This window comes from Oratosquilla oratoria, chromosome 15, assembly GCF_046742065.1.
Source record: "Oratosquilla oratoria isolate Oo_2021 chromosome 15, ASM4674206v1, whole genome shotgun sequence".
Lineage (NCBI taxonomy): Eukaryota > Metazoa > Arthropoda > Malacostraca > Stomatopoda > Squillidae > Oratosquilla > Oratosquilla oratoria.
Genome location: NC_134791.1, coordinates 22,241,735 through 22,257,168, shown reverse-complemented (window position 1 = coordinate 22,257,168; position 15,434 = coordinate 22,241,735). Strand labels below are relative to the sequence as shown.

Here is a 15,434-nt window from a genome sequence, read left to right as displayed (position 1 = left end):
CGACTCTTTCAAATGTTGACAGTGACGAAGGGTTCAATGCAATAACGCGTCCAAGAATGGGATCTGCTCAATGTCGGCAGACTCTTCTCCAGCCATAGATCCTCTGCGTGGGGTTCGGTTCCAGCAAGAGGTTCAGAAGTGTTCTTAAGGCTTTGTTGAGCTCTTTCCAGCCGTCTTTCTTATATAGCCCCTTTCTATTTTCAACCCACATTTTATACTCCTCGTCATTAGGGTCAGCTCTTGACCAAGGCTTTCTTTTGGTCATCAACTTGAAAAAGATGACGCCACAAGCCCAAAGGTCCACAGGAGGGCCTAGGTATCTCTTCCTGAGGGAATGTAGGACTTCAGGTGGCATGTACGATTCGGTACCCACTGTTTCACTCAGGCGAATTTCCTTGCCGTCGATGATGAAAAAGTCAGCGAGACCAAAGTCAGAAATCTTCAAAACCTTATCTTTGGTCAGAAGAAGGTTTTCTGGCTTTAGATCTCTATGGACGATGCCTCTTAGGTGGATGTAAGCAACGCCATCCAAAAGTTGCTTAAAGTACGATTTGGCATCTTTCTCGTCGAGGTTAAGTAGATTGCTCGCGACATCTCCTCTGGAGCAATATTCCAGGTTCATGCAGGATACATTAGCCTTCTGTTCCCAGCAATAGAGCTTGAGCACATTTGGATGGCTCATCTGGATGTGAATTATTTCCTCCGGTGAGAATCCACAATCCGAAGGCTGGGAAAGGACAACTTTGCGAGCAATCTTGGTCTTTTTCTTTCTAAGTAAAAATACTTTTCCATATCCGCCTTCTCCAAGGACCCTGACCTTAGTCCATCCTGAAGCAAAGTTGTAGCGCTTGCACGTTTCTTCGTTTTTCTTCAGGAGTGTCTCGTAATCGGTCAGGGTGGCGGGCGACGAGGCAAAGTTTTCGGTTGGGCCGAAGTCAGCTTCTCCTGAAGGCGAACTCTTTCCTCTTCGGCAAGTCTTCAGTTCCTGGAAACAGCGGCTCAAGGCGAAGAATAGCTGGAAGATCATCTTGAAGCAGTAGACTCTCACAACTACTCTAGTCGGGAGGACCAAGGACTATCTTCACAAAGAGTCAAGACAATTTCGTAGATTTTTGGTTCCTTGGTGCGACTAGGCTGAAGCGCACTCGCTCTCGCTCTCTTTCTCTCTCTCTCTCTTTCGCTCTCTCTCGTGCGCTGGTGGCGTAATCGGAATAATATTGGCCTCGCACTGTTTTCTTTATTTTTTATTATTATTATTATTTATTTATTCATTTATTTAGTTTTGATTTGGGAGTGAAATATCACTCTCACGGCCTTTAAACCCATGGGGAAAACGCGCTGGATGGTACTTTTCGTGCCGTTCTGGCTGCCGCCAGGCTATTTTATTCACCCCCATGCGCCCCCCCCCCCACCATGGCTTGTAGTGTTTTCTAATGGGAAAACGTAATGACAAACCTTTAGTTCCTTGAGAGGATGTGGAATGAATAAATAATTAGCGAAACAGATAGATGCACATAGATTATTGAATGGATGAACAAATAAATAAACAAATGTATCAATCAATCAATAGATTGACAGATGAATAACTAATCCTAATAAATAAAAAGTAGATTAATAAATATGTGAATAAATGGAGAATATGAGATATGGAGTAAATAAATAAATAAATACATAACGACACAAATGATTGTATATATATATATATATATATATATATATATATATATATATATATATATATATATATATATATATATATATATACATACACTGGGGAACAGTGTATTTGGTGAATTGACAAAAGTACATTCTTTACCTAATTCGAGCATACTGAATTCAAATCTGAAATCAGATTATCTCTAAATGCTACAGATTTTTCATAATATCAATACATAATCTTATCTATTATAGAACAAATTATATAAAACAAATAACGATTTATTAGGGATCAACTAATCAAATTACCTATGTCATTAACTTTGAAATTACTAAAATGATTAATAGTTAAAATAAATTATAGTTATTTCATTATATTATATAAAATATATATTATTACTAATTATTAAAACAAATACAGGTTTCAATATTGCTAAATCTGAATTAATGATGTTACTAGACATCATTAAATTATAGAACAACTGTTTGCATTTTGCTCGTGTCTGGCTGTATGAACGTACCACAGACAAGATCTACGTTGACAAATCCAATATGGAGCCATGGGAAATTAAAAATAATCGAAACCCTTTACATCAAAGACGGAAACCCAAGCTTAAATATACAGGCATTCGACTTATAAGCACTACCGGGTAGGCTAGAAGCCTGAGAAGTAATATTCAATTTTGATTTATGAACACCTTCCAATTATCTAGTGATCTCCCCCAGTCAATATTTTTTCCTGTGGTGAAATACTACTCATGGATGACATCTGTACCACCATATGAAGAAGGCTCAGTTGAGCCGATATCAGGATCGGAGATTATGACCACATAAGCACAAGTTCTGCAAAGATTAGTCCCTACAATACGGCGATTAGTGAGATCTATAGACACAATCTGCAAAAAAAATATGAATGCAGAATATAGTATCACCTTCACCAAAATATGCCTGTCTACACTTTAACGGTGGTATTCTTATTTTTTCCTTATACAAATCTTATATAAATTATTGGAAGGGAAAGGTTTATATAAGGAAAGAATTTTTTAAAGAATACTACCGTAAGAATCTTATGGTGGTATTCTTAAAAAATTCTTTCCTTATATAAATCTTTCCCTTACAAGGATTTCTACGAGGTTTATATAAGGAAATAATTATAACAATACCACTACTACCATAAATCCAATTAGAGAATATTCTTTCCTTATATAAATCTTTCCTTCACAAGGATTTCTATGAGGTTTATATGAGGAAATAATTATACGAATACCACCATAAATCCAATTAAATGAGAATATTCTTTCCTTATATAAATCTTTCCCTCACAAGGATTTCTATGAGGTTTATATAAGGAAATAATTATACGAATACCACCATAAATCCAATTAAATGAGAATATTCTTTCTTGAGAGATTATACGTATTTCAAACTATGGATCTCACAAGTATTCATCCGCTAAATCGACAACAATAATAACTTTTCCAAATGTCCACAAATTCCAAGTATTCTTAGTAAACATCTAGTCCAATATTTGATTCATTAGATAAATTCAACATTACTCATTTCCAAGAAAAAAATGGTGTATAATTAGTTCTTTCCATTACAAGAATAATTACTATCTGCTCATATTTGCATGTCCTACCAAATCTCAATTTGTGTTAAGAAACAGACGACACAACGTTAATTTTAATAAATTACAAATGAATTACTGTGATCTTCAAAGATGTTCTTAGATTAGGACCTAATGAAACGAGATAATAATTTCAATAATATTTGCCAAGCTCATCTCAGAATAGAAATATATGTCATATATCAATGTGTTATATCTTATAAAACAAGATATATTATTAAGAATCATAATTTAGATTACAAATCATAAAATATTATATTTCGTACCTTTATTATTTATTTTCTTTTTCATTTTTTTCGTAAAATTGATTGTTAGTTGATTATTGACCAAAGAATTACAGACGAACAATGCATTCAAAGTAATATGGTTCAATATAGATTACAATCATATACTTTCCTTCCCTCCTCTGTTTTGTCGATTTTCTACCGACGCTAAAAAGCATTGAGTAAGTAAATTATGATACAAAAAAAAAAAGACAAATCAATTAAAAAAGAGATGCTACACAGCTAACTATCGAAATTAATGAACGTTGAATAAATACATGAATAAAATAAATAATCTATTGAATAAATATGATAAATGAAGAAATGAATTAATTGATTAATAGAAAATACACAAGTTAATACATAGACAAATAAATAAGCAAACAAATAAATAGGTAAATAAATAAACAAAGAACAGACAAAAATCTACACTGGCCACGATGCAAGCAGTCTGCTCGCACCTTTGGGTTTAACTGCACAAATAATAATAAAGTAACGATAGATAAATAATAGGTAAATTATTGAAACTATCATCTGAGATGCTATCGAACATCATTTAGAAAGTAATTTGATAAATGAGAGCTAGCATGGACTTGACTAAACTACTCGAGTTCTACAACGCAATCATCTCAAATTATGACAAAAGGAACAATATAGATTTAATATATCTGGACTTTGCGAAGGCTTTTGATACCGTCCCTCACGAAAGACTACTTGCTAAACTAGCTTCACACGGAATTAGTAGTAGCCTATTAAGCTGGACTAGTAACTGGTTAAACGAACGTAAACAGAGTTGTTCTAAATGGCAAAAATTCTAGATGGAAAACTGTTACGAGTGGAGTTCCTCAAGGTTCCGTTCTTGGGCCACTTCTATTCATAGTATATATAAATGATAAAGACCACGGACTCAAATCTATGATCTCCAAGTTTCCTGTTGATACAAAACTGTGCGGAATGGCAAATGATCACTTTAACCAATTACATATTCAAGAAGATTTAGATAAACTACAGCAATAGTCTCAAAAGTGGCTAATGAAATTTAAAACAAGTAAATGTAAGGACCACATAGGTAAAAATAACAAGCATGGTTACAAGTTATTTGAAAATTCGTTAACACAAGTGGATAGTGAAAAGGATATCGGCATAACTATCAGTCATGATCTCAAATCATCTAAGCAGTGTATTTCCGCCTCAAAGAAAACAAATAAGGATTTCGATTTTAAAAGTCCATCTGTCGTTATCAAGCTATATAAATCGTTAGTTCATCCACATTTGGAATATGCTGTTTCCGCATGGTCACCGAATCTCATTAAAGACGACACATTGGAAAAAAGTACAACTGTGAACAACGAAACTGATTCAAAACATCTAAAGTAAATCATACGAAAATCGACTAAAACATACGAGCCTATTTTCCTTAAAAGGGCGTTGACTCCGAGGTGATTTGATATAGGTCTTTAAGATTCTAAAGGGAATTGACAATCATCAAAAAATTTCACACTGAATTTGAATCAAACAAAAAATAGCGGTCTCATACTATCAGGAAGCAGATTCAATTTGGAAGTGGGTAGAGACAACTTCGCCAACTGTGTAGTTAGTGAATGGAATAAACTTCCTGCCGAGCCAGTGCAATGTAGTACAGTTCGAAGTTTTAGAATTCATTTGGATAAGCACCTAAGCAATATGCTGTAATGTCTACCATTTATTTTGTTGTTTATTTATATACTATTATTTATCTGTTTATTTCTGTAACTTTTTCATTTATTCATTAATCGTTATGAATGTCATTTTTCTGTTTATTTATTATATGTCGTTATCTGTTTATGTTTTTTATTCATCTATTTTTCCCTCCATCTGATCTAATTATGGACCAAAAGGTCTCCTGTCGACATGCTCTTCTTTTGTAATCCTTTGAAATTCTTAAAACACGTCGCTACGCAGGTTTCTTCGGCTGAGGAGGGGGTGGGGGTAGGGGTGGGAAGTAAGGGAGGGAGTGGGAGGGAAGAGGAGGAATACTGGTGTTGAATGAAGCTCGCTAACTCGATTAACACAAAAGAATGTGATTTATCACTTTCATCTTCGTGGCCTTCGCTTCATTAATTGCAATCTAGCTCAGGCCTGGCACCTTTATATCTATTCACTTATATAACTATTCATTTATTTAATTATTTATTTGATTGTCCATTTATCTGTTTATTTATTTATTCATTTCTATAGCTATTTATCTACTGTTATCATTTTCATTATTCTTTTTCTTTCTTTGCAAATAGGTTGAATTGGATAACTTGTGAATAATCTTTAAAAATTGATCAATCTTTTGCAAAATTATACAGAGCTTATGGAGGTTACTAAGACCTGTTTACCATAGTTTTCATACCGAGAGAGATGAAAAAACAAAGTTGCAATTCCTATGAAATATCAAGTAAATAGACTTCTGACTGATCTGATCGCATGTCACACAAAATGACACATACTCTATTTACCTTTCTTATTTTCTAAATAATTTTCATTTTTTAATTCAATTATATTCAATTTCTATTCAATTACTATTCTTTCTTATTTCTTCCATTTAATTTTGATTCAACTTTTATTACTTTTTTCTTATTTGCTTTTTAATTTTCATTAATTCTTATTATTTTTTATCCAATTTCTGCATTAGTCATTATTGTTATTATTATCTTACTGATCAGAAGATATTTTTTAACATCCTTCGCCCAGTGGTCAGTAATCAGTTGAACGAAGTCGTTTGGTATCAATTAATCAGATTCAAATCTACAAGCGAATTCGACCTTTTTTATACGATTGTCTTATTTTTTCGTTCTTGGCGTCACCAGAAGACTTTATTCAGCTCAAGGACGAAACCCGATTGCTTGAACGTCTAAAACTTAACCGAATCAAAATCATCAAACTCATCATCTCAGCCAAAGAGTGATAATGTCCTAATCAATACTCCGGATTTAATATCTATACTCTCAACATTTCTTAAGACGTTTTACGAATCACCTCGGGAGCGATAAATCAAATAATCAGTAACACCTCAATGCATCAGATAATGAGGACACAATTGACTGATTCGGTTTAACTATCACGAGGCTAAGACGGTGCCCCTTACCGAGGACTTTGTAGCATGGAATTTAATCAACCACGCCCTTGGTCCAACTCGCTTTGCGGCAGGGTTCGAGCCGCCGTCACTTCGACCTCCGTCGCGAGTAGCGAGGCTCCAGCCCAGTCGACCAGGCGGCATCCTCGGCACAGAGCACAAGTTAATGCAATTATGGGTTTATGGTAATGTTTATTCAGCTGAGGGAAGCCTCTGGTAGCCAAAGGCTTAAGTCAATTGTTCGACTCTTTCAAATGTTGACAGTGACGAAGGGTTCAATGCGATAACGCGTCCAAGAATGGGATCTGCTCAATGTCGGCAGACTCTTCTCCAGCCATAGATCCTCTGCGTGGGGTTCGGTTCCAGCAAGAGGTTCAGAAGTGTTCTTAAGGCTTTGTTGAGCTCTTTCCAGCCGTCTTTCTTGTATAGCCCCTTTCTATTTTCAACCCACATTCTATACTCCTCGTCATTAGGGTCAGCTCTTGACCAAGGCTTTCTTTTGGTCATCAACTTGAAAAAGATGACGCCACAAGCCCAAAGGTCCACAGGAGGGCCTAGGTATCTCTTCCTGCGGGGCTGTAGAACTTCAGGTGCCATGTACGATTCGGTACCCACCGTTTCACTCAGGCGAATTTCCTTGCCGTTGACTATGAAAAAGTCAGCGAGACCAAAGTCAGAAATCTTCAAAACCTTTTCTTTGGTCAGAAGAAGGTTTTCTGGCTTTAGATCTCTATGGACGATGCCTCTTAGGTGTATGTAAGCAACGCCATCCAAAAGTTGCTTAAAGTACGATTTGGCATCCTTCTCGTCGAGGTTAAGTAGATTGCTCGCGACATCTCCTCTGGAGCAATATTCCAGGTTCATGCAGAGCACATTAGCCTTCTGTTCCCAGCAATAGAGTTTGAGCACATTTGGATGGCTCATCTGGATGTGAATTATTTCTTCCGGTGAGAATCCACAATCCGAAGGCTGGGAAAGGACAACTTTGCGAGCAATCTTGGTCTTTTTCTTTCTAAGTAAAAATACTTTTCCATATCCGCCTTCTCCAAGGACCCTGACCTTAGTCCATCCTGAAGCAAAATTGTAACTTTTGAATGTTTCTTCGTTTTTCTTCAGGAGTGTCTCACAATCGGTCAGGGTGGCGGGCGACGAGGCAAAGTTTTCGGGTGGGCCGAAGTCAGCTTCTCCTGAAGGCGAACTCTTTCCTCTTCGGAAAGTCTTCAGTTCCTGGAAACAGCGGCTCAAGGCGAAGAATAGCTGGAAGATCATCTTGAAGCAGTAGATTCCCACAACTACTCTAGTCGGGAGGACCAAGGTTTATCTTCACAAAGAGTCAAGCGGATTTCGTAGATTTTTGGTCACTTGGTGCGACTAGGGAGAAGCGCACTCGCTCTCGCTCTCTTTCTCTCTCTCTCTCTTTTGTTCTCTCTCTCGTGCGCTGGTGGTGTAATCGGAATAATAATGGCCTGGCATTCGCTTAGATATGGGTTCGGATCCCGCACTTCCTTCTAATTTCCAGCAGTGACTTTTACTTGCCCCAATAGTCCAGGGGCATAGGGCAAAGGAAACGGGAATGGATATACTCGTCTAGCGAAGGATATACTTGTATATCAAAGGACATACTCGTATAGCTGAGGATATATTCTTATAACGAAGGATATACTTGTGTAACAAAGGATATACTCGTATAGGCAAGGATATATTCTTATAATAAAGGATATACTTGTGTAGCAAAGAATATACTCGTATATCGAATGATATTCTTGCTTAGCAAAATATGTACTCATATAGCAAAATATATAGTTGCATAGGAAAGGATATAGTCATATAGTCAAGGATATATTTGCAATGCGAAGCATATATTTGTATAGGGGTATACTCATTTAACAAAGGATATACTCATAGCAATGGATATACTCGTATACTGAAGGATGTACTCGTCTAGCAGAATATATATTCGCATTGCGAGGGATATACTTATGTAGCGAAAGATATATTCGTATGCCGAAGGATATATTCATTTAGGGAAGGCTATACTTATATACCAATGGATACACTCGCATAGCGAAGGATATACTCGTATAACAAAGGATAGAGTATACCCTTATAACAAAGGATATACTCGTATAGCCGCGGATATACTCGTATAGCCAAGGGTATATAGGCCGTCTCCTACTCTTTGCGCACTGTTTTCTTTGTTTTATTTTTTATTTTATTATTTTCTTGTATATAGGAGTGAAATATCACTCTCACGGCCTTTAAACCCGTGGGAAAAAAACGCGCTAGATGGTATTTTTCGTGCCGTTGTGGCTGCCGCCAGGCTATTCTAATCACCCATGGCTTGTATTGTTTTCTAATGGAAAAACGTAATGGCAAACCTTCATTTCTTTGAGAGAATGTGGAATGAATAAATAATTAGCTAAACAGATAGATGCACATAGATCAGGGAATAGATGAACAAATGAATAAACAAATATATCAATCAATGAATAGATTGACAGAAGAATAACTAAGCCTAATAAATAAAAAGTAGATTAATAAATATATGAATAAATGGAGAATATTATATATGAAGTAAATTAATAAATAAATACATAAAGACACAAAGGTATATATATATATATATATATATATATATATATATATATATATATATATATATATATATATATATATATATGTGTGTGCGTGTGTGTGTGTGTGTGTGTGTGTGTGTGTGTACTGGGGAACAATGTATTTGGTGAATTGACAAAAGCACATTTTCTTATTAAATTCGAGCATACTGAATTCAAATCCGAAATCAGATTATCTCTTAAGTGCTACAGATTTTACGTAATATCAATACATAATCTTATCGATTATAGAACAAATGTTATAAAACAAATAACGATTTATTAGAGATCAACTAATCAAATCACCTATGTCATTAACTTTAGAATAACTAAAATGATTAATACTGTTGAAATCAATTATAGTTATTTCATTATATTGTATAGAATATATATTATTACTAAATATTAAAACCAATACAGGTTTCAATATTGCTAAATTGAATTAATGATGTTACTAGACATCATTAGATTATAGAATTTTTTTTTTATTTTGCTCGTTTATGGCTGCCTGAACGTACCACAGACAAGATCTACGTTGACAAATCCAATTTGGACCCATGGGAATTAAAGATAATCGAAACCCTTTACATTAAAGATGGAAGCCCAAATTTAAATATACAGGCATTCGACTTATAAATGAGAGCTAGCATGGATTCTGACTAAACTACTCGAGTTCTACAACGCAATCATCTCAAATTATGACAAAAGGAACAATATAGATTTAATATATCTGGACTTTGCGAAGGCTTTTGAAACCGTCCCTCACGAAAGACTATTTGCTAAACGAGCTTCACACGGAATTAGTGGTAGCCTATTAAGCTGGACTAGTAACTGGTTAAACGATCGTAAACAGAGTTGTTCTAAATGGCAAAAATTCTAGATGGAAAACTGTTACGAGTGGAGTTCCTCAAGGTTCCGTTCTTGGGCCACTTCTATTCATAGTATATATAAATGATAAAGACCACGGACTCAAATCTATGATCTCCAAGTTTGCTGTTGATACAAAACTGTGCGGAATGGCAAATGATCACTTTAACCAATTACATATTCAAGAAGATTTAGATAAACTACAGCAATGGTCTCAAAAGTGGCTAATGAAATTTAACACAAGTAAATGTAAGGACCACATAGGTAAAAATAACAATAAGCATGGTTACAAGTTATTTGAAAATTCGTTAACAAAAGTGGATAGTGAAAAGGATATCGGCGTAACTATCAGTGATGACCTCAAGTCATCTAAGCAGTGTATTTCCTCCTAAAAAACAAAAACAAATAAGGATTTCGATTTTAAAAGTCCATCTGTCGTTATCAAGCTATATAAATCGTTAGTCTATCCCCATTTGGAATATGCTGTTTCCGCATGGTCACCGAATCTCATTAAAGACAACAAATTGGAAAAAAGTACAACGGTGAACTACGAAACTGATTCAAAACATCGAAAATAAATCATACGAAAATCGACTAAAACGTATTAGCCTATTTTCCCTAAAAAGGCGTAGACTCCGAGGTGATTTGATATAGGTCTTTAAGATTCTAAAAGGAATTGACATAAAAAATGACGAAATTTTCACATTGAATTTGAATCAAACAAAAAACAGCGGTCTCCTACTATCAGGAAGCAGATTCAATTTGGAAGTGGGTAGAGACAACTTCGCCAACTGTGTAGTAAGCGAATGGAATAAACTACCTGCCGAGCCAGTGCAATGTACCACAGTTCGAAGTTTTAAAATTCATTCGGATAAGCACCTAAGCAATATGTTGTAGTGCCCGCCATTTATTTCATTGTTTATTTATTTACTATTATTTATCTGTTTATTTCTATAACATTTTCATTAATTCATTATTCGTTATGAATGTCAATTTTCTGTTTAACTATTATATGTCGTTATCTATTTATGTATTTTATTCGTCTATTTTTCCCTGCATCCGATCTAATTATGGGCCAAAAGGTCTCCTGTCGACATGCTCTTCTTTTGTAATCCTTTGAAATTCTTAAAACACGTCGCTACGCAGGTTTCTTCGGCTGGGGAGAGGGGAGGGGTAGGGTGTGGGGAGTGAGGGAGGGAGTGGGGGGGAAGGGGAGGAATCATGGTGTTGAATGAAGCTCGCTAACTCGATTAACACAAAAGAATGTGATTTATCACTTACATCTTCGTGGCCTTCGCATCATTAATTTCAATCTAACTCAGGCCTTGGCGCCTTTATATATATTCATTTATTTATCTATTCATTTATTTACTTATTTATTTTATTGTCAACTTATCTGTTTATTTATTTATTCATTCCTATAACTATTGACCTACTATTATCATTTTCATTATTCTTTTCTTTCTTTGCAAATAGGTTCAATTGGATAACTTGTGAATAATCTTTAAAAACTGATCAATCTTTTGCAAAATTAAACAGAGCTTATGCAGGTTACTACGACCTGCTTACCATAGTTTTCATAACGAGAGAGATGAAAATATCAAGTTGCATTTCCTATGAAATATCAAGTAAATAGACTTCTGACTGATCTGATCGCATGTCACACAAAATGACACATGCTCTATTTCCCTTTCTTATTTTCTGAATAAATTTTCCTTTTTTGATTAAATTATATTCAATTTCTATCCAATTCTTATTCTTTCTTATTTCATCTATTTAATTTTTATTCAACTTTTATTTCTTTTGTTCTTATTTGCTTTTTAATTTTCATTAATTTTTATTCATTTTTTATCCAATTTCTGCATTCGTCTTACTGACCAAAAGAAGATATTTTTTAACATCCTTCGCCCAGTGGTCAGTAGTCAGTTCAACGAAGTCGTTTGGTGTTTATTAATCAGATTCAAGTCTACAAGTGAATTCGACCTTTTTTATACGATTCTCTATTTATTATCGTTCTTGGCGTCACCAGAAGACTTTATTCAGCTCAACGACGAAACCCGATTGCTTGAAACTCTAAAACTTAACCGAATCAAAATCATCAAACTCATCATCTCAGCCAAAGAGTGATAATGTCCTAATGAATATTCTGGATTTAACATTTATACTCCCGACATTTCTTAAGACGTTTTACAAATCACCTCGGGAGCGATAAATCAAATAATCAGTAACACCTCAATGCACCAGATACTGAGGACACAATTGACTGATTCGGTTTAACTCTCAGGGGGCTAAGACGGTGCCCCTTACCGAGGACTTTGTAGCATGGACTTTAATCAACCACGACCTTGGTCCAAATCGCTTTGTGGCAGGGTTCGAGCCGCCGTCACTTCGAGCTCCGTCGCGAGTAGCGAGGCTCCAGCCCAGTCGACCAGGCGGCATTCTCGGCACAGAGCACAAGTTAATGCAATTATGGGTTTATGGTAATGTTTATTCAGCTGAGGGAAGCCTTTGGTAGCCAAAGGCTTAAGTCAATTGTTCGAGTCTTTCAAATGTTGACAGTGACGAAGGGTTCAATGCAATAACGCGTCCAAGAATGGGATCTGCTCAATGTCGGCAGACTCTTCTCCAGCCATAGATCCTCTGCGTGGGGTTCGGTTCCAGCAAGAGGTTCAGAAGTGTTCTTAAGGCTTTGTTGAGCTCTTTCCAGCCGTCTTTCTTATATAGCCCCTTTCTATTTTCAACCCACATTTTATACTCCTCGTCATTAGGGTCAGCTCTTGACCAAGGCTTTCTTTTGGTCATCAACTTGAAAAAGATGACGCCACAAGCCCAAAGGTCCACAGGAGGGCCTAGGTATCCCTTCCTGCGGGGCTGTAGAACTTCAGGTGGCATGTACGATTCGGTACCCACCGTTTCACTCAGGCGAATTTCCTTGCCGTTGACGATGAAAAAGTCAGCGAGACCAAAGTCAGAAATCTTCAAAACCTTTTCTTTGGTCACAAGAAGGTTTTCTGGCTTTAGATCTCTATGGACGATGCCTCTTAGGTGTATGTAAGCAACGCCGTCCAACAGTTGCTTAAAGTACGATTTGGCATCCTTCTCGTCGAGTTTAAGTAGATTGCTCGCGATATCTCCTCTGGAGCAATATTCCAAGTTCATGCAGAGCACATTAGCCTTCTGTTCCCAGCAATAGAGTTTGAGCACATTTGGATGGCTCATCTGGATGTGAATTATTTCTTCCGGTGAGAATCCACAATCCGAAGGCTGGGAAAGGACAACTTTGCGAGCAATCTTGGTCTTTTTCTTTCTAAGTAAAAATACTTTTCCATATCCGCCTTCTCCAAGGACCCTGACCTTACTCCATCCTGAAGCAAAGTTGTAGCGCTTGCATGTTTCTTCGTTTTTCTTCAGGAGTGTCTCGTAATCGGTCAGGGTGGCGGGCGACGAGGCAAAGTTTTTGGGTGGGCCGAAGTCAGCTTCTCCTGAAGGCGAACTCTTTCCTCTTCGGCAAGTCTTCAGTTCCTGGAAACAGCGGCTCAAGGCGAAAAAAAGCTGGAAGATCATCTTGAAGCAGTAGATTCCCACAACTACTCTAGTCGGGAGGACCAAGGTTTATCTTCACAAAGAGTCAAGACGATATCGTAGATTTTTGGACACTTGGTGCGACTAGGCTGAAGCGCACTCGCTCTCGCTCTTTTTCTCTATTTCTCTTTCGCTCTCTCTCTCGTGCGCTGGTGGTGTAATCGGAATGATGATGATGATGATGATGATGATGATGATGATGATGATGATGATGATGATGATGATGATGATGATGATGATGATGATGATGATGATGATGATGATGATGATGATGATGGTAATAATAAATTATTATTATTATTATTATTATTTTTTTTTTTTTGAGTGAAATATCACTCTCACGGCCTTTAAACCCGTGAAAATAAAACACGCTGGATGGTACTTTTCGTGCCGTTCTGGCTGCCGCCAGGCTATTTTATTCACCCATATGCCCCCCACCCCCCTGGCTTGTATTGTTTTCTAATGGAAAAACGTAATGGCAAACCTTCTGTTCCTTGACAGGATGTGGAATGAATAAATAATTAGCGAAACAGATAGAAGCACATAGATCAGTGAATAGATGAACAAATAAACAAATGTATCAATTAATGAATAGATTGACAGATGAACAAATAAAACTAATAGATAAAAAGTAGATTAATAAATATATGAATAAATGGAGAATATGATATATGAAGTAAATGAATAAATACATAAAGACACTAGGGAACAGTGTATTTGGTGAATTGAATTGACAAAAGTTCATTTTTTACCTAATTCGAGCATACTGATTTCAAAGCTGAAATCATATTATCTCTAAATGCGTGAACGTACCACAGACAAGATCTACGTTGACAAATCCAGTTTGGACCCATGGAAACTAAAAATAATCGAAACTCTTTACATCAAAGACGGAAACCCGAGCTTAAATATACAGGCATTCGAGTTGTAAGCAAAACCTACTGTAGTATGAGAAATGAGAACACCGGGTAGGCTAGAAGCCTGAGAATTTTCAATTTTAGAATATTCAATTTTAATTTATGAACACCTTCCAATTATAATTATCTAGTGATTTCCCCCAGTCAATATTTTTTTCCTGTGGTGAAATACTACTCATGGATGACATCTGCACCACCACATGAAGAAGGCTCAGTTGAGCCGAAATCCGGATCGGAGATTATGACCGCCTACGCACAAGTTCTACCGAGATTAGACCCTACAATACGGTGATTAGTGAGATCTATAGAAACAATCTGCAAAAAAGAATATGAATGCAGAAAATAGTATCACCTTCACCAAAATATGCCTGTCTACACTTTAACGGTGGTATTCTTATTTTTCCCTATACAAATCTTATATAAATCATTGAAAGGGAAAGATTTATATAAGGAAAGAATTTTTTGAAGAATACTACCGTAAGAATCTTATGATGGTATTCTTAAAAAAATCTTTCCTTATATAAATCTTTCCCTTACAAGGATTTCTATAAGATATATATAAGGAAATAATTATAAGAATACCATCGTAAATCCAATTAAATGGGAATATTCTTTCTTGAGAGATTATACGTATTTCAAACTATGGATCTCACAAGTATTCATCCGCTAAATCGACAACAATAATAAAAATTTCAAATGTCCACAAATTCCAAGTATTCCTTAGTAAACATCTAGTCCAATATTTGATTCATTAGATAATTTCAACATTACTCTTTTCCAAGAAAAAATGGTGTATAATTAGTTCTTTCC

General features: G+C 36.0%; 2 protein-coding genes across 2 annotated transcripts in view; one reads left to right on the top strand and one right to left on the bottom strand.

Annotated features, from left to right (window-relative positions):
- LOC143033357 (uncharacterized) overlaps positions 1 to 15,434 on the top strand; it is a 493,487-nt gene that overhangs the window by 248,734 nt on the left and 229,319 nt on the right. The gene's annotated exons all lie outside the window — the stretch shown is intronic.
- Positions 2,409 to 13,689, bottom strand: LOC143033503 (ribosomal protein S6 kinase alpha-6-like). Its single transcript, XM_076199011.1, has 4 exons — positions 12,872 to 13,689; positions 8,179 to 8,277; positions 6,971 to 7,943; positions 2,409 to 2,552 (listed from the first exon to the last, which is right to left on the bottom strand). The coding sequence occupies exons 1-4, from the start codon at positions 13,687 to 13,689 to the stop codon at positions 2,409 to 2,411; spliced, it is 2,034 nt and encodes a 677-aa protein (XP_076055126.1).